The sequence below is a fragment of the Pteronotus mesoamericanus genome, unplaced genomic scaffold (genome assembly GCF_021234165.1).
Source record: "Pteronotus mesoamericanus isolate MK-2021 breed Mesoamerican mustached bat unplaced genomic scaffold, CSHL_Meso_final scaffold_118, whole genome shotgun sequence".
NCBI lineage: Eukaryota > Metazoa > Chordata > Mammalia > Chiroptera > Mormoopidae > Pteronotus > Pteronotus mesoamericanus.
In genome coordinates, this window is record NW_026555301.1 from 14658019 (window position 1) to 14685442 (window position 27424).

The 27424-nt window shown below is 37.9% G+C and overlaps 1 protein-coding gene across 2 annotated transcripts in view; it reads left to right on the forward strand.

Annotated features, from left to right (window-relative positions):
* Nucleotides 1-27424, forward strand: part of L3MBTL4 (L3MBTL histone methyl-lysine binding protein 4) — a 338998-nt gene that overhangs the window by 19897 nt on the left and 291677 nt on the right. For both annotated transcript variants that reach the window (XM_054587391.1, XM_054587390.1), the window contains exon 3: nt 20804-20895. In XM_054587391.1, the coding sequence (XP_054443366.1) occupies nt 20804-20895 (92 nt within the window). The remainder of the gene's footprint in view (nt 1-20803; nt 20896-27424) is intronic.

A 27424-nucleotide genomic window follows, 5' to 3' on the forward strand; every position in this document is an offset into this window, starting at 1 on the left:
CCACCCCTCGCTCCTCGCTCCTCGCTCCTCGCCCCGTCCCGCCCCGTCCCCGCCTCCAGCCCTGTGCAACACCCGCCCCCACCCCTGCAGGTGTTCCTCAACACCTTCTGCTTTAGTTTGTTACTAAAACCAGAGACTTGTTGCGTTTTGAGGTTGAACCAAAGGATTCTTTCCACTTAACATGCTTTGCTCTTTTAAAGCATATTTGGTATTTATGATAATCACCTTTTGCTACCGAGATTAAAGCTGCTATTTAGGGGGCATTTCAGTGGTTTGAATTTAAACTGTTTCATGTGAAATGTTTTATTTGAACTATGAGCTTATTTGCTGATGACTATTTTTAATGGCTGCTTCGTTTCCCTGTGCTCTCTTAGTACTATAGATTGAAAGTATTCTTTTTAAAAACACATTTAAAGAAATTTGAAACTATATGAAATTTATGGAAAAGTTTAAGTACAGTACTAAGATATTTTTTTTTCCTGAAATAGAGGGTAAATTTCCAACCTGATGCTTTATCACCCACAAAGACTTTAGTATGTATTTTCTGGAGACAGTAGCATGGGCTTTACAGCTATGGCACAACCATTCAAAGAAGGAAATTTAACATTCATATATTACTGCCACCCAAGCTTCGGGCCCCGTTCAGGTTTCACCATGATCCCAGTGATGCCCTTTATAGAGTAAGGATCCAGTTGAGAACACGTGTGAGTTACATTTAGTTGTCCTGTCCTGTCCAGTCTTCTCAGTTTGGACCAGTTTCTCAGCCTTATGAGGACTTGCATAAACTTGAGACTTCAAATATTCCAAGCCAGTTAATTTGTAAATGTCCTTCCTTTTGGGTTTGTCTGATATTTCATCATGATTAGATTCTGGTTATGCATCTTTAGGGAAATATTACAGAAGTGATTTTTTTTTCTTCTTGTGGCATCCTATCAGATAGCACTTGATTTTGATTAGTTCCACTTCTGATTATAACTTTGATCTCTTGATTAAAGTGCTGTCTGCCAAGTTTATCCACTGTAAAGTTACAATTTTTTGAAATTAATAAATGTTTTAGAAAGAGGTAATTATAAGCTATAAATATATTGTTTTTCATCAAACTGTCCTGTCTCTCTCTCGCTCTGTCTGCATGGAGTTATTACTCTTGTTTTATTCATTAGATTTTAATCCACTTCTGTCATTATTTTGGTGCTTAAATTGATTCTATAGTTTGACCAGTAGGAGCCCACCATTAAGTTGATTTTGGTGTCTTTTTGGTATTTCTCTCTTATTCTTTGAGCACTAATGTATTTCCTGACATAAGATGTTTTAGGCTCAGCTTGTACTCTCCCTGACCCAGACCTTGAATTAGTAATTTCTCCAAAGAGCTCTGGTTCTTTTTCATTTTGGGGGTTAAGTGTGTTCATTGCTATTAGGTTGCCATTGCTTCTAGGTCCTGTCAGTGGACAGAGCTAATGAATAACTGTACATTCATATACAGGTGTCTACAAATATACAAATTCATACAGTGTGTAATTACACACACACATGCTTTATATCTGTATATATATGTAAGTATATACATACATGTACAGGTTGGGGCAAAAGTAGGTTTACGGTAGTGAGTATGTAAAACAGTTTATTGTATTATTATTTATTAATTATATTATTTTCCATATGAACAACTGTAAACCTACTTTTGCCCCACACTGTGCGTATATATGAGGTCTGTCTGGAAAAAGTCCAGCCATTGTTAATATAATGAGAATATTTTATGCGACATTGATGTAACCTGGCAGCCGAGGGGAGTGGACTGGAATGTGCATGTTTGAACAATGACAGCTTCACTGTACTAGTCAGTGGGGGCAGTAGACGGATGCCATTGCATGAGCATGTGCACTGTGTAGCCATGGCACTCAAAATGACTGAGCAAGCAGAACAATGAAACTGCATCAAATTGTGCGTTAAGCTTGAACATTCCTCTTTAGAAAACTATTCAGATGATTCCTAAGGCCTCAGTTATGGGCAACTGCTGATTGGCAGCTTCATCATGGCCACACACCTGCTCTTGCATCACATCTCTTGCAGAGTTTTTTGTCTAGACATCAAATCACCCAGGTGACTCAGCCCCGCCACAGCCCAGATTTGGCACCCTGTACCTTCTGGCTTTTCCCAAAACTAAAATCACCTTTGAGAGGGAAGAGATTTTGGACTGTCACAGCTGATGGCGATTGGGAGGACTGTGTGAGGTCCCAAGGTGCCTGCTTTGAAGGGGGCTGAGACGTCATTGTCCTGTATACAATATTTCTTGTATTTTGTATCTTCTTTAATAAATGTCTTAATTTTTTCATACTACGTGTCTGGATACCTTATGGACAGACCTCATATATCAATCTCTATATTTTCAAATCATGAATTCACAGTGATACCTCCAATTCCAACCTGATCCCACAGATTTACTCTAGGTTCTCCTGTTGATATATTTGAATCTCAGTCTTTGACAGTAAGAAAAGTTGCTCCTGTAATCCTGAATTGGTTTATTTGCTTAATTCCCCTGTATAAAATCATTCTCTCATTGTTGCTGCTGACTCGTCCCACTCAGGTTCCACTATTCTGGGCGGTGTCTTCCTGGATGCCATCCTCAAGCTTGTTTGCTCTGGCATTCCACACCAGGCCACCTCTCCATAGCGGATGCTTTCCTCACCCTAAAACTATGCTTTTATACTCTGCACCGGGCTGCCCATCCAGGAGGTGCTCTCCTGGCCCCATTTGGGCTTCGATTCACTCCCCAAGGTAGATGCCCTCAACACCTTGTTTTGGATTTATCCATTCTCTGCTCTTTGCCATTCTGCCACCTGTGGAGACACTTCCCTCACCCTGCTGCATTGTGATACACTGTGCTAAACTTCCCCACCCCCATGCGTTGATGTTTTCTTTAGACCAGTCCCCCAGGCTCCCATGTGGATGCCTACCTTGTTCTGCCCTACATGATTTTTGAACAGAGTTGTTGAGAAGGTAAAGGGTAGGGCAGGAGGGTGAGGAAGAAGACCAGGATCTATTCTTGAATAGGAGAACAGAAGAAAATCAGGAGTTCCTGAAGCAGAAAAAAAGAAAAACGTCTGGGTGGTGAGGTGTGAGTATGAGGTCTGGCTTATGTCTCCCAGCTGTCTCTTCCTCCTTTAAAGGTGAGAAGTGTGTGTAAGTGGATAATGAATGGTTGAGGCTTCTATACACCAGGTAATTCCATTAATAGTCATCTGGCAGGCCCACCTTTCTGTATGAGTACTTTCCTCATTTTACTGTCCACTTCAAACCTGCATTCAATTGTGAACCCCCAGTGTTCTCCCAGGCCCTAATCCTGACTTTCCTCCATTGCATTTTTGACATAAAGTCCAAAGTTGTGAAGAACAGGGAAAAGTATGACAGTTGCGTTTTGAGTCTGGATGTCCAGGACAAATGTAGGTCTGATATTGGAGCCTCCAGAGAATGCCTGTGGATTTCCCTCAAAAGCCAGAAAGACGTATTCTTGCTACTTTGCTAAAGTTATTTGTTGTTTCAGTGCTTAAGGACAAAGCTGCATTTGCATGGTAGCTCACGTTATAGAATAGAAATTCACGTGGCATGTTCATTATCAGAATCTTATTTTTCTACTGACTTCCAGATGCATAATTGAATCCTATGTTTAAGAAGAAACTTTCCTCTAACACAGCATCTACTTTACAATGAGGACATAATAGTGCAGTACATAGAAACTTTCCTACTGTTTAGGCCAGGTGCAAGTGGGCAGGTAGATATAGATAGATAGCCTGGGCCTTGGGTATTGGGCCATGGTTTTGTCTTGAGCCCAGGGTAAACTTTATCTTTTAGAAGTCCAAACTTTTAGTTATTCTTTCTGAATAATGACTTCTTTTGATATTTGAAAAGAAGTATAGAGTATGCTCTTAGAATCAGGCTTCGTTTGAACTTTGGTTTTGCCATTCTACTGGCTGTGTGACTTCAATAAACCTCAACTTCCTTTCCTGTGAAATGGTGGTGTTTGGTAATATCTTGTCCACTTTTAAAACAGAAAGATAAGCGGTTTAACCTGAAAAATTGAGTTTATTTGGCAATAGTAGAAGAATTGCAATTTGGGACCAGCAAACTATGGTGAACTACGGGCAAGCCTGGAGAATAATGGGGAGACTGTGCTTTTATAGAGGAAGGGAGGATGATGGTGGGGTGGTTTTGAACAAGAGTTTATTGGAGGAAAGTTTCAGGTGTTGACAGTTTCTCATTGGCTGAGTTGTTGGGGGACAAAGAGAAAATATTCCTTCTTCCTGTATAGGTATGTAAAGTAAGCTGCTTCTTGCTGGAATATGTAAAGTAAGTCACGACGGGTGGTGTGTGCATGAGAGCCTTTCTTCATGGCTCTGGAGTTCATTTTGAACGAGGCTTTCCTTGATTCATTTTTACAATCTCTTCTTAAAATTGTCAGGATTAAACAAGAAAATATTTATGATTTATTTGGCTCTTGGTAGATACTCAACAAATGGTATTTTTCTTGAACAATTTAAGCAGGGAATGCATGTATTAGTTTTTAATAATTTTTAGGGACTTTTTGGTATGGGCTGTCATATTTTACTTAAGAGATTCCTAAAGAACTGTTGTAAAATTACTTACTCTAAAGTAAGTTAACACTGAGTGAAGCATTTTTTAAAAAGTGTTTTTATCCTACTTTAGGAAAACTTATTTTTCTTTGAGGAACAGACAGATATGGAGTTAAACCTTTAAAAAGTCATTTGGTTGCTCTTTCCTTATATAACTGAAAGTGGCACAATATATTTTTGACAACCTTTCCCGAAACACCTCTTTGGGATATAGCTACTTATAGAACATAATTTTTTGGACAAGCACTTTAAATGAAAATAAAAGATTATTGTCAGTATTTTGTGACTGTTTTGATGAAAATGAAGAGTATGAGAAAATGATAGTGGGATGGGTTTTGTCTTTAGTAATTTGAAAAGATTTAAAAGGTATATAGATTTATAAAAATATACAAATGTTTGGAAGGCTTGAGAAATGTATTAATTATTTAGGCATAAAAGATCTTATATTTGATTTAAAGTCATTCTCATCTTAGAAAAGCTCAGACCCGGTGGTCCTTGAAATATGAAGACTTCCCTACTTTGGCAACTGGCCCACCCATTATATGCCCAAGTTAAGACTTGGGTGTCCTCCTTATTTTTTTCACATACCTTGGGCAGTCTGTCATCAGTGCTGTTGCTTCTGCTTCTGGACTGTTTTTCCAGTCCTTCTACTCTTTTCATCTTTCCTGCTACCATTTGAGTCCAGGCTGTCATCTCTGTCATCCCTCACCTGGATGTGCCCAGCTAGTGTCCAAGACCTACTCTTGAGGATTACCTAATACAGTCTCCACAATGCAGCCACATTATTGTTTTCAAAACACAAGCCTGCTTCTGTTGATATCTGTATTTTTCCTTTGCTTAAAACCTTTCAAATGCTTCCTATTAACTGTAGGATAGTATATGAGCAAATCCTTACCCAGACCTCTGAAACCTGCAGAATCTGGCCCCTTCTTGTCTTCTCAGCCTCATCTCCAGCCGTGTGGTCATTCATCTCTTGTGCTCTGACAGCGCAGGTTTTATTCAAGGTCTTGCTGCAAGATACCTGTACCTGCTGCGGTTCCTGTCTGGAATGTTCCCCCTCGCTGTTAGGAAAGCTTTCTCTGATCTCCCAGGCTAGGCTGAACTGTCTGTTCTATGCTCTCAAGGTGCTATGTTCTATGAAATTACTTAATATAATTTATAATTATATTTTGGATTATTTGATTTTTTTCCCCAGTAGATCTTAAAGCTTGTGAGTGAGGTGTCATGTCTCTTTTTGTCCACTGTGTGATCATAGGGCCTAGCATATAGTATTTGTTGAGTAAGTGAAGAGAGAATGCGGTTGATGAGGATGAGAACTGGTATGGGTCAATGGAAAAGCACCTTGTTTGCTGTGCTAAGGTGGTCAGACATTGTTCCATAGTTTCTAAAGAGACTTTGAAGCTTTGGGCAGGAGAGTTATAAAGCCTGTCTTGTGAAGAGAAAACTCCAGGGATATCGCTGGAGTAGGGTGGGGGAGAGGGTGCAGGCAGAAGACAAACTCAGAGATCAGTATTCTACCAAGAACTGATGAGATAGGTCTGCTTATCTACTACAGAGCTGGGCGTGGCTGAGAGGAAGAGAGAGATTCCAAAAATATAGGACTTAGGAGCCACAAGATCTAGTAAATGACCGACTACAGGGGCTGGGAAAGGGATCTCATATGGGTACCATTCACTAACTTTAAGGAACAAATGTACCACATTTGAGGGATAGTGCTAGGTTTCCATGTGCAGATTGAGGGCCTGTGGAACTCTTGAAGGGTCTGGGTCAGAAGCTGGTGAGAGGAGTCTGAGGAGCAGGTTTGGATTTGGCGGTTATCAAGTGTATGGGTCACAGATGAGCCTGTGAGTACAGAAAGACCTCTCTAACGGAGCGATTATCAGAGGCTGACGGTAACCTCTCAGGTGGGGAGAGGAAGAGAAGCCAGCCCAGAACCACGGTGGAGTTCTCAGAACCATGGTAGGAGCCCTGGGTGAGCAGACACCTTGGGGGCAGGCACGATGTGCTGTTCTTTACATGCCCCAGGATCTGGTACAGCATTCTGTGTGAAGTTGGTACTTAGAATGAATCTTATCTATGTGACAGATTTTCAAGTAGAAAAATTTTTTTCCTGCAAATTAGCTAGAAATTATATAAAGCCAGATTTTAGAAGTTTATGACAGCGCTATGTTAATTTTACTGTATGTTGAAAAGTATTCTACCAAATACAAGCCATGCATTGCTCCTTCCTTTTTTGGAACTTTTAATTATCTGCAGTTGTCTTCACAGTGCTTCAGATCCTAGGAGAAATTATTTTTCTCAGGTAGTTGTCATAATTAATTTTTTATAATAGCAAATCTGAATTCAGTTTTTCAGGATTTAATTTGATACAGAAGCTGTATTTTATTGATGATTTTTAAAATCATCAGAAAGGATGACATAGAAAGGATGCTTGGGAATTGAAACCAGTTATTTAAATTAGTATACATTTATGGCTTATCAGGGTAATGGGCCCATGAAATAAGAAATTTATGCCGAAACTAAACCTTGGGGAAATCACTTCTTTCATCTTTAAAATGATTAGCTGATTTATTAGATGCCTCCCAGCCTTGAAGCTTTGTGACTATATTTAAAATTGTTTTGGAGTATTAACATTGTAAGCTTTCTGTATAAAAAATGCTAAGGTAGTGAAAGGTTTTTGGTGCTCCCTACACGTGCTATTAGAAATTAATTCCCTGAACATCAGCTTAAAGACACAGGAAAATATTAGCTATGATACGTTCTCTTGATTGTTTTTATAATTTGTTTCATCTACAGTTTAAATCAGTTTTAATCAGAATCTCAGTTTAAATCAGAGAGAATACAGTACCTCAGTTTAAACCTCAGTTTAAATCAGAGAGAATACAGTGCCTACTGTGTGATAACTATTGTCCTTAGCTAATTTATTTTTTTAGGCAAATGAAATATGATTTTTTTTTGTTCATTTTCACAGTTATTGGGTGTTTAGAAACTTTATGGGAGTAAATTTGAAGTTTACTAAATATCATTACTTATTATTTCTGATATACTCTATGTTAGTTGCGTATTAGTTTCCTATGGTCACCACTTTACAACTCCAACAGCATAAATATATTATCTTACAGTTCTGTAGGTTAGACATCTGACATGGGTTGCACTGGGCTAAAGGCAGCATGTGGGCAGGACTGCATTCCTCCTTGAGGCTCTAGGGGACTATCTGTTTCCTTGTCTTTTCTAGCTTCTAGGAGAATCTTTTACTCCTTAGCTCACAGCCCCTTCCTCCATCTCCAAAGCCTGTAAGGTAGCATTTCTCTGACCCTTCTGTTAGAGTCACATCTTCTGATCATAGCTGGGAAAGCTTCTCTACTTTTAAGGACCCCTGTGATTACATTGGACCCTCCTGAATAATCCAAGATAACTTCCCCATCTCAAGGATTTTAATACATCACATCTGCAAAATCTCTCTTGCCATATGATGTAACATAATCACAGTCTCTAAGGATTAGGATATGGGCATCTTTGGGAGGCTATTACTCTGCGGACCACAGGTTCTATCTTGCAGAGTCGCTTTGCACTTTCTTGCAGGAGATGGGAATTATTTTGTACCTGTTGCTGAGGGAACAGTGCCATTATTGAGCTTCTTTCACACATAGTTTAGGGTTTGTTAGTCATTAGGTCTCCAGTTATTACAATTTCTTCTTGCATTTATACAACATTATAATTCAAGTCAGCACTGAGGGGGTCTCTTATTGTAAAAGAGATCTAAAGAACTCTGTAGATGCCGGAGGGGATTATTGGAACCTTTACTGATAGCTTTGAATGTACTTTTCTAGGAGTGTAATTTTATAAAACTATTCTAGATGTTTTTATATTAAAACTTTCCTCTAAACAGTGCTAATTTATCTTTCAACTAATAAAACTGTTTTTCAGTGCCCAAAATGGTCTGCTGGTGAACTGAAACTCAGTCTTCCTTCATGAATTTTAAATTTACATTCACTGAGAATGCTTACTGCTTTGAAAGGGTAGAAAGTTATGAGATTAAGATATGATTTGGAAAAGAATTTATTTTAAAAACTTTCAGTGTCGGGAGAAAAAACAATCTTGAATAATATTTTAAGTATGTCCATTAATTACAGCCTGGCAGGGATATCGTGAATATAGAAAAGTTTAAATTTTCATAGAACTAATTAAGTTAATAAAAGTAGCAATATCAACTGGAGCTATATTATATTTAACAGATTTCATTAGCTCTCTCTAGGATAAAGGTCAAGGGCAATATGTTTTAATCACTTTCTAAAGAGAATATAGCCATCTTATATAAATGGGTGTTAATTCGATGACTTAACAGGGTGGAATTCAAAGGAGAGTATTTTAATATCTACCCATAATTATGGGGTTCTTCTTTAAGGAACCTCAGTGATGAAAATTATTTTCCTAGACCTGCTTGCCCTGCATCAAGGAGCAAATCAGATAACATTGGGAAATCTGCATATAAATGTGCTCTTTACTATAACCTTCACCATCACCTGAATATTTCAATGTTCAGATTTTTTTTTTGAGATTCTTTAGTTCTTTCCTCTCTTCTAGTGACAGAAGTAGGCCCACTCAGGAATCCTGATCATCATTCAGCCCTCTTGTTAAAGTGACCCCTTCATCTATTTATGAATTTCTTCTTATCTTCATTCTTCTGTTCCACATTTGTCCATCTGAACTGATCTCAATTGAGATATGATATGATTTTATGCTTAGAAACCCCAGAAAAATCGAATTATAAGCTACTAGAATTAATACAAGAATGTTGAGGTGGTTTGATAGAGGATAAATATAAAAAGTCATTAGCTTAATTTTCTTTATGTCAGTCATTAGCACTTAGAAATAGAAAACAACAATATTGCATCTGTAAAAGCAATAAAGTATAAAATATTTATAATAAATTGAGTAAGAAAAGTGAAGTATGTCATATAAACACAACTAGAAAATCTTATTGGTACATGTGAATATCTGAATGAATGAAAAAATATACCATAAAAATATTAATTCTCCTCAAATTAGTATTTAATTCAGTCCCAAAATAGAACCCCAACTGGTTTTAGTTTAAATTAGATAAAGACATTTTATACTGAAATCCCCAACTTCTGGTTGTGTAGTAATAGCCCAAGATTCTGTGGAATAGAATAAAAAACAAAGCAAAACAGAAAGAGATGTGAGAATATAACATATAAGAAGGGTGGCAAATAAATTCAGGTGGAAAAAGCATGGATTATTTAATAGCTTATGCTTGCCAAACTGCCTATCTATATAGAAAGAAATTCTAAAAAGCGTAAAGACGTAAATGTTTAAAAGAATAAAAGGTTTCACAAGAGTATTTTTGGGAGACTGAAGGAACCGTCTGGGTGTGAGGATATACTCAGTCAAGAGTAGAAGCTGTATTCTATAGAAGAAATGATAAACATATTAAAATCAGTTTTTATTAAGTCTAAAAATTTTGTTATTTGACTCATTTTTTTGGAGTATGTTTACCTTCCGTGCATAATATTTTACTTGACAGTTTTGTGGCTCTCGGTGCTTCAAACATATTTGTTTTCTTGCCTCCATTTTTTTGTGATGGAAAATCAACATATATAAAAATTACAGTTCCTCTCCTGCTCATATCACCTAACCCATTTCTCGGCTTTATTTTCTCTGTAACACTTACTGCCATCTGACATGCTGTGCACTTTAGTTTTTTATCTTGTTTATTATCTGTCTTTGCACAGAATTTATGGTGGATAAAGATATGGATTTTTGGGTTTTTTATGTTGTATTATAAGCTCCTAGTACACAGTATGCATTCAATTAATATTTGTTGAATAAAATGAAAACTGAATGAAGTGTCCTCAAGACAATGTTGATTGTTCTACTTTGTTCTCATAGCCCTTAGCTCATGTCTGTGCAGTTGGATTCTTCTTGTTGCATAATAGTTATCTGCTTCCCCACTCAGGGGCAAGCTGCTAAAGAGCAAAAGTATCTCTATGTTTTCATGAATCATTACTACCTAACATAGGGTCTGTGTCATAGAAGACCCTGTTTGTTGAGTCAATGAGCCCCTTGCTCACATTGGTTTTCTCTGTCTTGCAGTACATGATTCCTCTGTCACCATTTTCTCTTGGCTGTTTGAGCTTGTCACTTCTGAAGACGACCATTTCCGGTACACAATGCCATAGGCACATGCTGTGAAACTTGTTCTCATCACAAGGTTGGACTTCTCTGCAGCAGGAATCCAGCCCTCACTCTGGGGCAGTGGTTTTTAAACACCAGCTGCATTAGAGTCACCTGGAAGGCCTGTGAGACGAGATTGCAGGTCCCACCCTCAGAGTATCTGAATCAGTAAGCCTGGGGTAGGTCCTCCAAAATTTGCATTTCTAACAAGTTCCTAGGAGAGAAGACTACACTTGGAAACCGCCATATTCGAATAACTTACTTACACGCACCTTTCTTCTCTGCTGAACCCAGATTTCCAATGTTATTTCCCTGTATTGTTCTTCTGTCAACTCCCTGCAACATCTGAGCATAGTGCCAGACATAGATGTTGTATGGAATAAACTTGATTCACCATATTTGGAATTCTGAAGTCATCCTCTTGATCATACCCACATAACCCTCAATTCCCTTCATTTCTGCAATTCTTTGGAAGCTTTTAAAAAGTATCATTATCTTGTATTTTAGCTCTTTCATTGTTTCTTGTTCTCTGCCAGTTGTTTTCAGATGCCTCCGAAGCTAGTTAGGGCCCTTTGAACATTTTATTTTATGTTTTCCTGGCTTAGCGTCTCTCATCCACTTGGCCATCTCCTCATCAGTTCCCAGCTGTCTGCAAACTTCCCCATCTGCCCCCATTCTCAGACTGCCAAGAACTGATGGAGAAAGTCCCTTGGTGCCAGTTGCCCCTCTGCAGAGTCTCAGCTTATCTGAGGGGGGCTCTCAGGACTGCTTAGTATTCCTTTTTTCAGTCCTAGTTGAATTTCCATATCTCTCTCTTTCCTAGTACTTCCAATAAAACCACTCTAACCTTGGTGTTAGGGTGGTCGGTGTCTCAAGCTGTGAAAGAATTCACAGAGAGAAGAAAGTGTACAGAATAAAGTTTTTATTCACTCTCCAAGAAAGGTGAGGGGCTCAGTGTGGAGAGATACACCAGCCTGGAGGTGTGGGGACTTTGAGCTTTTATTAGATTATAATTGGGTTAGCGTGGCCCCTGGGCTGTTTGTTCCAATGTTATCTTCTGCCTGTGGCTGTAGGGAGCCTTTAGTTCTGCTCTTGCTTTCCAGTGACCTCTAGTCCTGGGGACATAAGCTCAGAAGAGTAAAATGGCAACCATGTTTAACACGGTCTCAGGCCTACTAGGCAAATGGTGCCACAATTGCAAACGGGGCTGGCTTTGTCCCTTTGCTTGGTGCTTAGCAGATAGCCTCCTGCATCATGAAGGAGATCAAGGGCACCCAGTGTAATGTGTTCTGTCTTCTTCCCTAGCTCTCTAAAAGTCCACTGTTTTTAATCTCATTCATCACTTGTCCTTTCATCTCAGGATCCTTCCTCTACCTGTGTCCTTAAAACATTCTCTCTGTTCTCCTTTTCTCCCCCATTCTCTAAGAGCCTCACTTCTCTATGTTCATTTCCCTTAGTTGATGAACCAAAATTTTCTCTTTCTGTATTTCTTTTAAAAAAAGAAAAAAAATGAAAAGAAAGAATTATTTTTCCTTGACTGTGTTTTTTCCTCTCAAGCCCTCCTGTTACTTGTCTCTGCCTCTTCATTTATAAATTTCTCGAAGTGAGGTCCACACTTGCTGCTTTCTCAATTCTTCCTTTTCATAATTCACCCTTCCACTGAACTCTCTCTGCGAGGTCACAATGGCACCCTAGCTATCAAATCCCATAGCTTCTTCTCCCGTCTTTCTCTTCTTACTCGGCCTTCTTCAATACTTGATTATGCTGATTCTCCAGCCCCTGGGAAACCCTTGCCCCTTGGCTTCCTGTCTGTACACTTCCTTGGGGTACATTCCAACCCTGATTATTCCTCATGCTTCTTCCCCAGCTCCTTTACTAACCTCCATTGTGGACATTCATGTTCTGTCTTTGGTTCTTCCTCAGTATTTCTCCTTTGTTGCCTCTTTCTGAAAAAATTGGAATTACCTTTTGGGGTGTGTGTGTGTGTGTGTGTGTGTGTGTGTGTGTGTACCCAGATTATTCCAGATACTTAAAATTCATCACCTCTGAAAATAATTCCATCTCGTCTGTGTCGTTCTATGTTACTTCCCTTAATTTGCTCATCTCTTTCTGGTTACCAGGATTGAACCTGAAGACCACCCCACCCCTGTAAGCATTTTTTTTTTCCAAAGTCTATTGATTTTCTGCATTGTCTCTCAATTTTGTTCCTACCTTTCTTTAGAGAACACGCACATTATCTCTTGCCAAGATGGTTGTGTTATCATTTTCAGTCTTTAGTCTTCATCTCTCACATCGGTTTCATTCTTACCTATGACTGATTAGTAAATTCTGATGATATAATTTGGAACTCAGAAGTCCCTAATGCTTTTCTATATTACCAGAATAAAGATCAGACTCCTCAGGCAGACTTTCAAGACCCTTCATGATCTTATTTTGCCTTCTCCTAATCCAGCAATTCAGCCTTCTGTCCGGTTACCTCTGCAAGCTCTATGTGAACGCTTACTGGATAAGACTGGACTTGGCAGGAGTTCTTCCCTTTCCAGTCTCTCTTGCTCTGCTCCTATTGCTCCTCCCTGCATTGCTTGCTAAATTTGTTTGTCTAAAAAAGCAGGGGCCTCCAGGAAGCTTTCTCTGTTCAGAATTAATCCTTCTTCATTTGTTCCCAGGCACATTGTTTGGGTTTTTTAACTGGTGCGTATTAGAACTCTTTGCCTGCTTGTTTATTCACCAAAACATTGAGTCCTGCCATATGTTAGGTGGGGAGGTGGCATTTGTCTGCACTGTGTGTCTCTCCCTTAGAATAAATGCCATATGAGGACAAGAGTGCAATTCTCTGTCTCCCAACACTCAGTAAGTACCTGCTTTGCTAAGGAAGATGAGCAGTCATGATTTTTAAGTTCAGTTGTACTGAAATGAGAAGCAGCCTGAATGTGCAAATGAAAAATGTTTTAGGAGAAGTCCTTGCTATAGTGATGTGGCAGAGTTATTAAAATGTGAGTGTGGAAGTGAGTTATATTTAGGGAGCTACAGCTTCAGGGGGCTATTACCCAGGAGTGATAAATTGTTAACATTAGGAAAATTGTATCATTTCTAGTTGGTACCACAAAAGAAAGCATTATTTATACCAGAAAGTTGTAAAATTCGTTAGTTGCTACCAACAATTGATTCTCTCACATTCTAAGATGTTACCTGAAGGAGCCATATGCAGTGTAACTTTTGAAATGAAGTGGAAGTATTGGTGTGAAGGGTTGTTTTACAGCTATTGAATTAGAAAGGTATTGCTTAAAAGGAAAAAGGACTCATGGACATGGATAATAGTGTGGGGATTGTGTGCGGTGGGGGAGGGTATAGGGGACTACATGGTAATGGAAAAAAAATACAATGAAAGTTTGGACAAAAAAAGAAACTTATTGCTCTGAGACATGAGATTACATGGTTCTATCCTTAAGAATGATAATTTATTCATTCTTTACCTATTGCCATTTTTAATTTTAGTTCAGGAAATTACTAATAAATATTGTGCAGTTTCCTAGAACTGAATGTTCTTATTGCCAAAGTGAGGCATTGATCTACAGCGATTTTTTAATCTGTGCTCTCTGAGGGCGACAGGTCATGGCTGAGTGGGCAGAGGGTGAAGTGGACAGAGCAGTTCCACTCTGGGGCTTCTAATACCAGGGTTCTCACAGGATATCTTAGTAAGTAAAAATGAGGTCATGTTAGATAGAAATTTAAGGTTTGAAAAAAATTATAGGACTAGAGAACAACTAGATCTCTTTACATATTTAAACAGCATGCTATGCTTTTTATGTTTTAGATTTTTATAAGAAGGATTGAAAACAAAAATGCTAGTGCATGCATATGAAACAGTATTCACATAAAGAATTGAAATACAAAGTAAAGGGTTTTTTTTATTCAGTTAGGTAAACTCTGTTATTCAGAACTACAGATTTGAAATGATAAAGTAGGATAAAATTGTGGATTACATAATCTAAAAAAAAAATCCTTCAAGATTAAGGGGTATCTGGTCTGGGATATGTCATACTTAATGTGTGAGCTCCTTTTACAGGGGTGATGTTGCTGTGCAGTCCCCTTAGATCTCGTGAGTGCTTTGTAAAATGAATACTTTCAAGAGCTATCTCTGTGTATCTCAGTGTTCTGCTCTCTGTAAAAACATAGCCCAGCTAAGGGAAGTGCGGCTATACATTCATAAAGTAATACCATATGTGCACACCCTTAAGAAAATTAGTCAATGCTGCCTTCAGGCCAGCCAAGCATGGAACCTGCCTTTTCTTGGCTTATGTTTTGCTTAGCTTCTTTGCTTTCCCACACTGGTAGATTTGTTTTTCTCAGTAATTGACCCTGCTACTGCACTGCGAAGTCTACGATTAAATTCTTTCTCTTTACACTGCACAGCTTGGGACAATTCTATAGTTGACTCCCACTGTGAATGGGCCTGGTAGCATCTTTGGCTGGGTCCACTGCAATTCCCTTTATCTACCTCCCTTTGTTGATAGTTTCTGTAGGCCTATATCTGGGGTTGTAGACAAGAAAAATAATTATGGCCAGTGGAGGATGCTGGTTCATGGCCATGTTTTTTTGTTGTTTGTTTGTTTGTTTGTTTGTTTTTTTCCAAAAGCTTACTGCACAATGTGCCATGTCCATGGTGACATGAACTTCTCGTAGTAACAACAGCATAACAAGAAGCTACGCGCTTAGAGGTGATTCGTTATTGTCTCATAATGTTGCTTCGGTCAGTGAACTTGGCTTCTACCATCTTGCTTCATTGACATATTACTTGTGCTGTCTTGGACACATTTTCTTCTGGATTCTTTTGCTTTCAGTTTCTAGCCTTTGCTATTGGTAAGCTGATGAATAGACCAACAAATCTCAAGGTGTGTGTAGAAGAATAAAGCAAAATTCAGTGAGTGGTAAAGTGTAAATGTATCATCTTGTCATTTCATCAGGCACAAATTGCTACTTTTTGTGAAAGAAGTTGCAATTTCTGCTCTCTGCAAATTTGACTGAGGCTAAGTAAAGGAGACACCTCAGGCCTGCAAATCAGCTGAGGGCCTCTTTCTTGCTTTTAGAGAAAAGGAAACACACATACCCTGCCTCATACTGCTCAAAGACAGAAAGAGATGGCCCTGCCTATTCCCACAGGGGAAGTGTTGCATTTGTATTTTTTAAGAGCCAAACGTATCTACTTCCGCAGGAGAATGGCTCTACCATGGTGTCCTGGTAATGTTGCACATAACCAAACAGACTCGATAGACAGCGCTTACCTGCGGGTGGTGTGAATCTTGATAGAATGCTCTTGGTTCTTCTGGAACATGATAACTTGGGAGGCTCCTCAGGAGCTACTGCAGGTTATTTTTCATTTGCCTACAGGCCTCCCTGGGAGGTCACCCTGAGACAGTTTTCTCATGGCTTCTGGGCCTCTTATGAGAGTGAGGCATTTTGCTTCACCCCCTGACCCACCACTCCCTTAGGACTCAGTTGCAGACTATAAAACAGCATAGCTGCAGCTTGAAAATCCTCAGGAGCAGGGTAGCTGAACATGCACATTGCAGTATCTGGTCCCTTTTGTCTCAGTCGTTTTGTGTAAGGGACACAAGGAGCTGGCTTCTTTAGCTGCTTTTGCTTTTTTCTGTCTATGGAAGTAGCCAATTGAATATAAAAAAAGGCTGGGTTCCTGACTGGCCAAATCTGCCATCCTTTGTCTTGCATTGCTTGACAAATCTCATCTTCACCAAGATATTTTCATTTCTTTGTTTTTTAATGGCTTTTATTCATATGTGAACATGTGCTTTCTAATGTGCTGAAGTCTATATAAACTGTGCTTTAACTGTGCTTACCTTTTAGTATTTACAAAAGTCATATTGTGTGATCTTCATAACCATAATTTATTTGGCCTCTGTAGTTGGCTATTTAGATTTTTTTTCAAAACTTTGTGCTATTGTAAAGGCAGCATTTATAACTTATGCATTTTTTTAGAATATAATGTTAAAGTTGGAATGAATAGATCGATCAGTATTAACACGTTATTTTTGGGCTATAAATATGTATCATCGATGTAACTTTCAAAAGTTTTAGTCAAGGTTACAAAGCCGCCATCAGTGAGGGAGCTTATTAGTTTCCCTGCAGACTTGATTTAATGATACTTTTAAATGTCCAAGTTACTAATTTAGTAGATATTTCTGCTACATCCTGGCTATATATACTAAAGTGAGGCAGTGTTATATAGTTGGTGTGCATGGGCTAGAAATGTTTAAATCCAGACTTTTCTTGAGGTATGACCTCTGAAAGCCTCAGTCCCTTAAAATTATTAAGTAAGGTTATAAAAACAATGTTGTAAGGAATAAACAGAACATATACATTGCACATAGACGTGTGCGCGCACACACACAACACAGACACGGACACACTAGCCAACCACCTGCTTTGGTACCTGGCATATAATTGATGTATATTAAGTGATGGATAATATACAATCAAATACATTTTAATGTTAGTGTTTGGCAGTAGAGTAATAATTGGAACACTTTTCTGTAACCAGTGTGTATAGTGAAAAGAAGAGGAATTTAGGATTAACAAAGCTATAGGTATATCCAATATTCTGTAAAACAAAGGTCATATCTGTAGTATGTCTGAGATAACTGCATAAAAAATAAAGTAAATTTGGTACCTGAAGCAGTGCTGTCTCATAAGTGGTTTCTTCCCTCAGGGAAATTGAGAAATGAGTTAGGCAAATAAATATATTTGAATTCATTTTTAAAGTCAGAAGTACCACCCTCTGCCTGCCTGCCATCCCTGTAGTTCATTAAGTGGATATTTATGGCCAGAGATGATTATAGTTCCAGGGACAATGGTGATAAGTGAGACCAAAATCCCTTGTTTTCATGACCTTACATTCTCATTCTAAGCAACCAAACTGGTTCATTGCAGCTAATGTAATCCTCGTGAAAAAGAATGAAACAAGCTGAAAAGAGACAAACGTGCTGACAGAATAGAATCAGTGACAAGGGGAAGGGGTGTCTACAGGCTCCAGGTGCAGGCAAACTTGTATTCCCTCATCTCATTTACAAGCACTATATTGCTGAGTAGTTTTCTTGCTTTCAAAAATATTTAATACATTGAAAGTCATTATTGTTTGATGTGTTTTCTTATCCAGATAAATTTTAAAAGGCTCATCGCATACTTCTGTGATCATGAAAGTTCTTAGATATGATTTACTTTTGGTGAAATGAAAATATATGACAATTGAAAATATTAAATTGAGAAACCATACACAATCTTTTTTCTACAGCTGTTGTAGAAAATGAGATATCTATATTTGCTTTAGAGCCAACACTGCTGTTATGTTTTTGTAAAGCATATAATCGTAATGTAGTAAAATGTTTATGTAAAAATAGGGATGTTGAATAATCTTACTAGATCATCTTCAGAGTTTATCAAATTGCTTTCTCTATTTGGGAAAGTAAAATATCTCATGTGTTGTAGAAATAGCAGCAAATATTTAAGTGGTATAATGGGCCAACAGGCTGAGCTCTGTGGAAGTCACACTATGATATCTCACTGTTTTCAAATAAAGCAAGGAAAATCTACAATTTTCTTAACTGTGTTCGATAATTAAAATGCTTTAAAAATTATCATGCTTTAGTAAATGTACTGCTTAGCAATAACAAGTTGGTGTGTTGTGATTGATAAATAGTAGTAGTAGTAAATGTTACATTAATGTGGATGCTTTGTTGTGTCTGTTTTAAAACTATAAATTGATATTGTTTTTTCTGTATTACCTGAGCATAACATATTCTCTTTTTTTGTCAATGATATGTATGGATAACAAAGGAAAAATGATGTATATTATTTATTTATTTTGTATCTAATAGCCTAGGGACTGGGTTATATTTTTATTCCAGTAGGAAGCATACTTTTTGACACATTAAGAGGAGGTCAGAGAATGATTTTTAAATGATTAAAATGAAAAAATGTTAATTTTTCGTGCACAACTTGGTGGGTTTTTATGTTTGTTAGTCCATCATTTTGCTTTATTGTCCTGAGAGATTTCAAATGTTTGACTTAGAGGTGTATCTTACCTTCTGTCACCACCAATGCTAATGCAGTTCTGACCATCTCTACCTTCTCTGAGAACATTTTGCAGAAAGATAAATGGTAAAAAATTTGATCAGTGTTCTCCAAGGATGTGTGTACATGTTTGAGTGTGTGATTGTGTATGGAAGAGGGGGTTAATAATACTTGTAGAGAATTTCAAAACTACATAATAACAAGGAAAGAATATTTACAGTAATCTCAACGCCCACATATAGCCATTGTTAAATATTTTGCTGTTTCTTTCCAATTGCTTTAGTTTTATTTTTATTTATTGATTTGTGTGTGTGTGTGTGTGTGTGTGAGAGAGAGAGAGAGAGAGAGAGAGAGAGAGAGAGAGAGAGAGATCAGTTTGTTGTTCTGCTTATTTATGCATTTGTTGGTTGATTCTTGTATGTGCCCTGACTGGGAATTGAACCCACAACCTTGGTGTATTGGGATGACTCTAACCAACTGAACTACCCAGCCAGGGCTCCAGTTGCTTTTCTATGCATCTGTGTTTGCCTGTGTGGACACACATATAAGCATACCTTGCACAATGAAGGTGCTTTATAAGTATGTTGAATAAGTGAATGTTTTAATATATATAACTTGTATTTTAAAACTTAATATTATACTATATATAATGTTTTGTGTCCTTGCCTTGATCTTTTTACTTATCCCAGAAAATTCTCAAGTTATTTTATTTAAAAATATGGATTTTGATAACTTCATAATCATATATACACATACTTTCCATAATTTATAACCTTTCTCCCATATTAATTTTATTTTGCATTTTTGCTGTAATAATGTTATGTAAATTTTTACTATTAAGTTTTATCATGACTACTTTCTTAGCATGTAATAATTCTAGGAGAGGAATTACTAGGATATAGAATATAAATTTAAAACAATTATTAATTCTTTTTGCCAGATTTTTCTTATTTAAAGATGTTTTACTGAATTACAAAGTTTAGGTATTTATCTAGAAAATTTGAAAAGCAGAAAAACAAAGTACAAAGAATATTGGGAAAATTTTTTTATAATCCTGACACCTAAAGATGACTTCATTTAAGGTTTTTATTTATAGAATTTTAATCTTTTTATTTCCATTCCATATTTTACAAAAAAGGATCATTTTATTTTATAAACTGCTTTTATTCACTTAGTTGTGTACTATTAATATAGCCTGCCTCTGCCAATAAACAATATACTACAATGTAATTTTATGGCCAATTATTAAAATGACTTTTCCATACAATGCACTTAATTAACTCCCTCTTAGTGAATCTTTAGTTTGTTTCCAATGTTTCATTATTATAAAGAGTTCTAAGATAAAAATCCTTGTTTTTGTCCCTTGGGCATATCCACTATAATTGTATTAAAACGAATTCCTAGAAGAATTGCTGTTTCCAAGTATATGAATATTTTTTAAGGCCTTTGACATATATTCCACAGTACCCTCTGTTAGGTTGTACTGATTGACATTCGCACCAAAAAGAGGTAAAGTGAAAGGAGATTATAAAAAAAATTTTCAAGTCATTCACCTTAAAATTAACCTAATCATCCTCTAGAGAACCTGTTCTGTGTTCTGTGTTCACTCTTCTCTGAAAGGAATAAGAGGGTACCTGTTTAAATGTTCACCAACAGTCTTCTTGAGGGTGTTATATATTCACAAGCCTGTCCTAAAATAGGACAAGCTGAATATGGAGTAGATAGATGATTTTACTCAGTGCTCACAGAGGGTAAGAGAGAAGGCTCTTACTAGTTGCTGGGTCTTCTGATCAACAGTTTAATTCACCTGCTCCTTGATTTATCTTCAATTAAATTTTATTATTTTCTGTCACTAATTGTTTCAAGAAAACTCATTGTGTTTTTTCTTTTTCCCCCAGTCCCTTCAGCAACTCCACAGGACACGTGGTCTTGGGACCAGTACTTGAAAGAACAGAATGCTCTAGCAGCACCCATTGAATTGTTTTCTCAGGTGACTACTGAAGGTCTTATGTTTTTGCAAGGAATCAATACTTGGAAAAATTAAGTAATATTAAATTCTTTGCCTAGAGAGTGCACCAACTTATTTGATTTGTAGTTGCTAGAAAATGACAAAACAAAGCTAATCAAAGACTTAATGTTTCAGAATGTGTGCTCTGAAGCTGGACTTCGGGGTTTGAAATCCAGTCCTCTTACCTTCCAGCTCCATGTCCTTGGGCAAGTCATTCAGTGCCTCTGTTCCTCAGTTTCCTCAACTATAAAGTAGGGAAAGTACCATATCTACCTCCTTGGGTTGTTGGCGGATTAAAGAAATTGTACATGTACAGGACATAGGATGCAACATGTACAAGGTAAACACTCAAAAAGTGTTAGTCTTCCTTTTTATTAGCTGATATTACTTGCATTATGTCCCCTCAAGGATCAGGCTTGAGGAATCTGTTTTGATATGTTGCATGGAGGTCGTGGGTCAGGCAACAAGTGAGACCCCTAAATCATGTTTTACCTGACTGTAAAGATGTGGCGAGACCCCTAAATCATATCTTACCTGACTGTAAAGGTGCCCAGAGCAGCCTCTGTGAACTTGCTTGACCAACTGACTACTGGCACCAGGGGCATGCAACTTCAGGGGATCATTTTTACCCACATGCCAAACCTTCTGGTGCCCTATTTTTCTCAGTTCGTGTTTTCAGTATTTCAGGGCCAATTTGTACTTAAATATTACATCATATTTGCCTCATTATATTGCATTTTAAGTAGCTGATACTTTTATTTGCTTGACTTTTCATGATATCTGTTGAGTTACATCTAGTACTTTTTTTTATGTGAAAGGGTTAATTATTGTAATCCTGGACATGGCAATAGAATAAGAAGAGATGATGCAAACAGGGAAAGAGAAACCAAGTGCTGGCACCCACATTTAAGAAATACTAAGTATCCTCTTATTTGTTCTAAACCCATTCTTCACATCAGATACTTAAGGTGTGGAACTTTGGAAAACATAGATGTGTAGGTATTCCTGACACCTACTACACAGGAACCTCAGGGGTGGAGCCTGGAAATCTCTAGCTTGAGAACCTCCTCAGGGCTTCTGTGTGCAGCATAGAAGTCCACTGTGGTAGACAGTTTTAAGAACTGTGCAATTCCTGCTTGAGTCAGGTCCCTGCTACTCCACTTTGCTGTCACTTGATGAGACTTAGGGTGTGTTTTTCCATTAAAAGTATGTGAGTTCCATAGGTAAGGGATCTCTTCTTTCTTTTCTTTCGTGTTTCCTCATAGTGTCTGCTCTGTTCAGTGAGCTCACATAATCAGTCAATGTTGAATGACCTCTGTGAAACCTCTGAAGGTCCTTAAAAGGTATCTCAGCTAGTCAGTGTGTTAACATTATTTTTTAGAGTTTCTCCTTCAAAATCCTTCAAGGTTCATCAACTAGTATAAGAACACCTGCAGACTAGAGAATTTCTCCCCCAGAGTGTCTCCTGTGATCTGATGTTATCTGAAAAACCACCAAGGGGCAAATGTGGAATATTTGTTCCTGAAATAAATATTTATTGCAATATTGGGTGCTATGTATTAATTAGCTGGGGGTCATATCACTTTTCTCCCTTGACTTTATATAGATCTGACAAGTGTACTGAGAAGTGCTAAGTGAGAGGACAGTCTTTGAACATGTAAAGATAGGAGTGGGCTCTCTTTGGAGGGTATAAACAGAGTCTGCAAGACTGTTCATGGAGTGGAGATGAGTGGTGAGGAGGGGGTGCAGTCTTTGATGATTCCTTGGCTAGTAATTTTACTTAAAATATGATTTTCTCATGCTTTTGAACTCAGTCAACTCTGAAGGTGACAGTGTTAGTACATGAGAAAGCAGACATGTCTGACATTTTGGAGTGCCTTTCTCCTTACTCATAATTTAACAGTCCAGCTACTCAAGATTTTTAATGCTTTCTGTGTGCAAAGCATCATGTAAGATGTAGACAAAAACACTAAGGAATTTATGACATGGTTTCTCAAAATCTTACCATCTCTGTGGGGATATGAGATATGCCTATAAACCATGATAACAATATGAGATAGAATGTTAATACTCAGTGGAATATACAAGTAATGGGTTTAATAGGTATTCCATGCTGAGAGGGGACCTCATCCAACCCCGAATGAGAAGAATGAAGGCACCGATTATTAGGTCTAGTTTGTCCTGATGATCTAAGAAGGTGTTTGTGTTCAAGTACTGTGTTAATTTAACTCAGTGTTTATATTCAAAGATGAGGAAAGCATGGTTTAAAATTGAAAGGTTTCAATAGGATCCAAAAGCAAGGAGCTAAGACTGAACTCAATTTTGTATTGACAGCATGCTCTTAACTATTAATGTTCATTTTCATTGTGTAAATATTATAATATGGTGTTCATATCAGTCAGCTGAGATGTAATTCTTCATCTTTTGACACCAAAATGTTGAAAATAACACTTAAAATAGTTTGCATATCCCAAATGGAAAACTATCGAAAGACATTAAAGTATTGCTTTACTTTTGATCTATAATTTCCTCATTAATATTCAAGATTTAGAAGATGACACCCAGATACACACATGCCCACATGATCAACTTCATCATGTAAATCAGATACCACTTCTAACAAGAAAATGTGTGTTTTTTTTTTTATTTTTAAATCATGTTTGTTCTATTATGGTTGTCTCAGTGTTTCCCCCTTTGCCCTCCGCCACCAATCCCACCCTGCCCCCAACTCCCACAGTCAATTTCTACTCTATTGTCTGTGTCCATGAGTCATTCATACATGCTCTTAGTCTAGTCCCTTTTCCTTTTTTCCACCATGGTCCTCCTTCCCCATCCCCTCCGGGCACTTTCAGTCTGCTCCACATTTCCATGCCTGTGGTTTATTTTGTTCCTTAGTTTATTTTATTGAATAGGTCCCACTTATAGGTGAGATCATATGGTACTTGTCTTTCATCAACTGGCTTATTTCCTTAGCATAATATTCTCCAGTTCCATCCATGTTGTTGCAAAAGGTAGGTGTTCCTCCTTTCTTTCTCCTTTTCTTTTCAAATGCAGATTGATTTTATTTATTTTTTAAATGTCAAAATCCATTATAAAAAATTAAAAAATTTAAATCCATTATAAAATATGAGCAATTAAAACATGACACCAGCACAAAAATAATCAAGTAGATAAATGAAATAAAATGAATATTCTAGAAACAAACATATATATCTGTCTAACAATGTAGTATGTTATTAAATTGATATTTCAAATCAATGGGGAAAATAAGGCTTATTCAACAAATGAGGTACATGGACCACTATTACTTGAAGTAAAACAAATATTGAGCCCAATTTCACACATGATACAAAAAATATTCAGTTGAGTTTAAAAATCAGTATGTAAAATCTAAGGAGTTTTAGGAGAAAATACAAACTAATATATTTCTTACCCTAAAGTAATATATTCAAACCCAGAAGCTATAAAGTAAAATATTGACAATGTGACCACAGTAAATATTTAAGACTATCCAGTAATCTACATATAAAAAAAGTTAAAGCAGAAGTAATAGAATAGGAAAATATTTGGAACACATCTAAAAAATGATTAATAGGTTTTGAGGTTTTTTTAGGGAAAAAATTCTACAAACATTTAATCAACAAATGGATAAAGAATACCAAAGTTATTTAAAGCTTTTTAAAAATAATGGAAGTAGGCAAAAAATATACAAAAATAGGTTTAGTTTCAACAAATAATGAAGGTACAATTAAAATACCACATCATAGTCCCAATCAGATTAATAGGTATTACAGATATTGGTAATATCAAGTATTGGCGACTGTGAAAGGAACTGAGTATTCATAGACTTGTTTTCTTCATCTTCTTAAAGCAGTTCCTTTAGCATGTTTTGCAGTGCTGGTTTGGTGGAGGTGTATTCTTTCAGCCTTCTTTTGTCTGGGAAACTCCATATTTCTCCTTCCATTTTAATTGAGAGCCTTGCTGAGTAGAGTAGTCTTGGTTGCAGGCCTTTGCTTTTCATGACTTGGAATATTTCTTGCCATTCCCTTCTGGCTTGTAGTGTTTCTGTTGAGGAGTCAGCTGCTAGCCTTACCGGGGCTCTCTTATATGTTACTTCCTCTTTCTCTCTTGCTTGCTTTAGGATTCTCTGTTGGTCTTTGATATTTGCCATTTTAATGATGATGTGTCTTGGAGAGGGTCTCATTGGATTCCCCTTGAATGGGACCCTCTGTGCTTCCTGGACTGTGTGACTTTTTTTCTCCTCCAGTTAGGGAAGTTTTCCATCATTACTTTTTGAAAGAGGTTCTCTGTCCCTTGCTCCTCTTCTCCTTCTGGTATCCCTATTATATGGATATTATTACGTTTCAGGTCATCCTGTATTTTCCTCAATGCCTGTTCACTCTTTTTGAGTGTTTCTTCATTTTCTCGCTCTTTCTGGGAGCTTTTTTATACCTTGTCCTCCAGCTTGCTGATTCGATCCTTGGCTTCATCTAGCCTGCTTTTGATTCCTTCCACTGTGTTCTTCAATTCAGAAATGGTATTCTTCATTTCCTCTTGTCTCTTATTGATAGTTTCTATGTCCTTCTTCGTGCTGATATGGTTTGCAGTAAGCTCCTTTTAGCTCCCCAGTAGTTCTTTGAATTCTCTCTGAGCTCACTGAGCTCATTAAGCTTCCTTATAACCATTGATTTGAACTCAGTATCTGATAGTTTACTTGCCTCAATTTCATTTAGTTCTCTTTCTGGGAATTCCTCCTTTCCCTTTGAGTGGGGGGTGTTTCTTTGTCTTTCCATTATTTGTGAGACTCTTCTTTTTTGCTTCTGCTTCTTAAATTGATCTGTCTTGATTTCCTGACTTTGTGGTGTGAACTTCTGTGGTAGGAGACTGCTGTTTTTTCTTTCTAGATCTGCCTCTGATGATGTCAGGTATTGACCCTGTCTGACTTTAGTCAGTCTGTTCAAGTCTTCCAGGAATCTACTGTCTGCGGCTCTCTCCTTTAGCTGTTAATCTAGTCACTCAGCACTCAGCAGTCAGGCTTAGTCTAGTCACCAAGTGGGGCAGAGTCCCTCCTGGGGGCAGGGTTATTGGTTTCTCTCACACTGCTGCCACTCAGGGGAGTGGTCTGCCTGAGCCAAATGGCTGCTTTTATATGGGGGAGGAGTTAGCATGGGGATCCCATCAGCTATTCTCTCTTCTCTCCCTAAAGCCTTCTTCCCAAGTCTCTCCTCTGGAGTCTCTAGCCCACTCTGCCCCTACCTTTGCTGGAGACCAGCATATGTGACTGCAAATAAAAATTTATGTGTTGGCTCTTTAAAAGACTCTTTGTGTCTCCAACTGCCTGTCCTGGCAGAGAGCAACCCTGCTGCTTTTCAGAGCTGGCTGTTATCTGTGCACTTTTTGGGCTCTGGTGCTGTAGGCTGGAGATCCCACTCATGGTTTAGACCCCGCTCTTCTCAGGGGGATCCAACTGGCTGTTTCAATAACCTTCTGGTGCCCCTGCCTGTGGGTGCCCTGCCTGCCTTCTCAAATCTCTACCGCACTCCTTACCAGTTCAGTTGTGCTAAAGCTGATTCTTCTGTCTGTCTGAGGTTATACATCTCCTCTCTCACTATTGTTCAGTTGTTTGTTCCAGTTGATTACTCCACAATTTAATTGTAATTCCAGGTTGGTCCTGGGAGGAGGTCAGTGTGATTTCCATTCCCTCCTCTGTCATCTTGATTCTCTTCTGTATTTTTTTTAAGGAGAGCCCTTTTATTTATACTACTATTTATTACCACTTGGGATAATGAATATAGAAGGATATATATACCTTCTGTTGACAGAAAATTTAAAAACATTTTCTTTTCATACAAGTGAAATGTGCTTATGTGGATTTGTTTAATCTTTGAAATTATTTTCTTTCTATTTGAAATTGGTATTAAAATGTTTTTCTTCTTATCTCTCCCTGCCCATCATCTGACCATACACGTAATTTCCTAAGGCATTCTTTTCACCCTATTGCCTATGACATCGTCCAAATATGTCAGCCTGAAATCAATGGCCTGAGTCTAGCCCCTCTGTAGATGGGCATCAACACAGAGCTTCTTCTGTTTGTCGGGACCATCCATGCCTTGACTCTTGCTTGTTGTTGCCTCCACTTGATATTTCAATTTTTATCCATTTTCAAAGGTCCCTGTGTCTCTTCTTGCTCTCTAAGTCTCATGGTTCCAGGTTCCATGTGCCCCTTAATATCCACCCCTTTCATGTACCTGATGGACCTGTCCCAGCCTGCCCTTTCTGACACAGCAACATGGACTTGCCAAGCAGCCACCATCTGCCTAACTCACATTGGCAGGAAAATAGGGAACAGTAGAGGAGTTTCATGAAGACTGGACATTCACCCCTAGTGTTCCCGGGACTTCTGCAGACCCAGATCTCCTTGTGTACCTGCCCCAGCACTCTGGGATGAATCACACCTGCAGCATTGTCAGGCCCCTGGCAGAGGGAGCACAGCTTGCCCTAGCTCTGAACT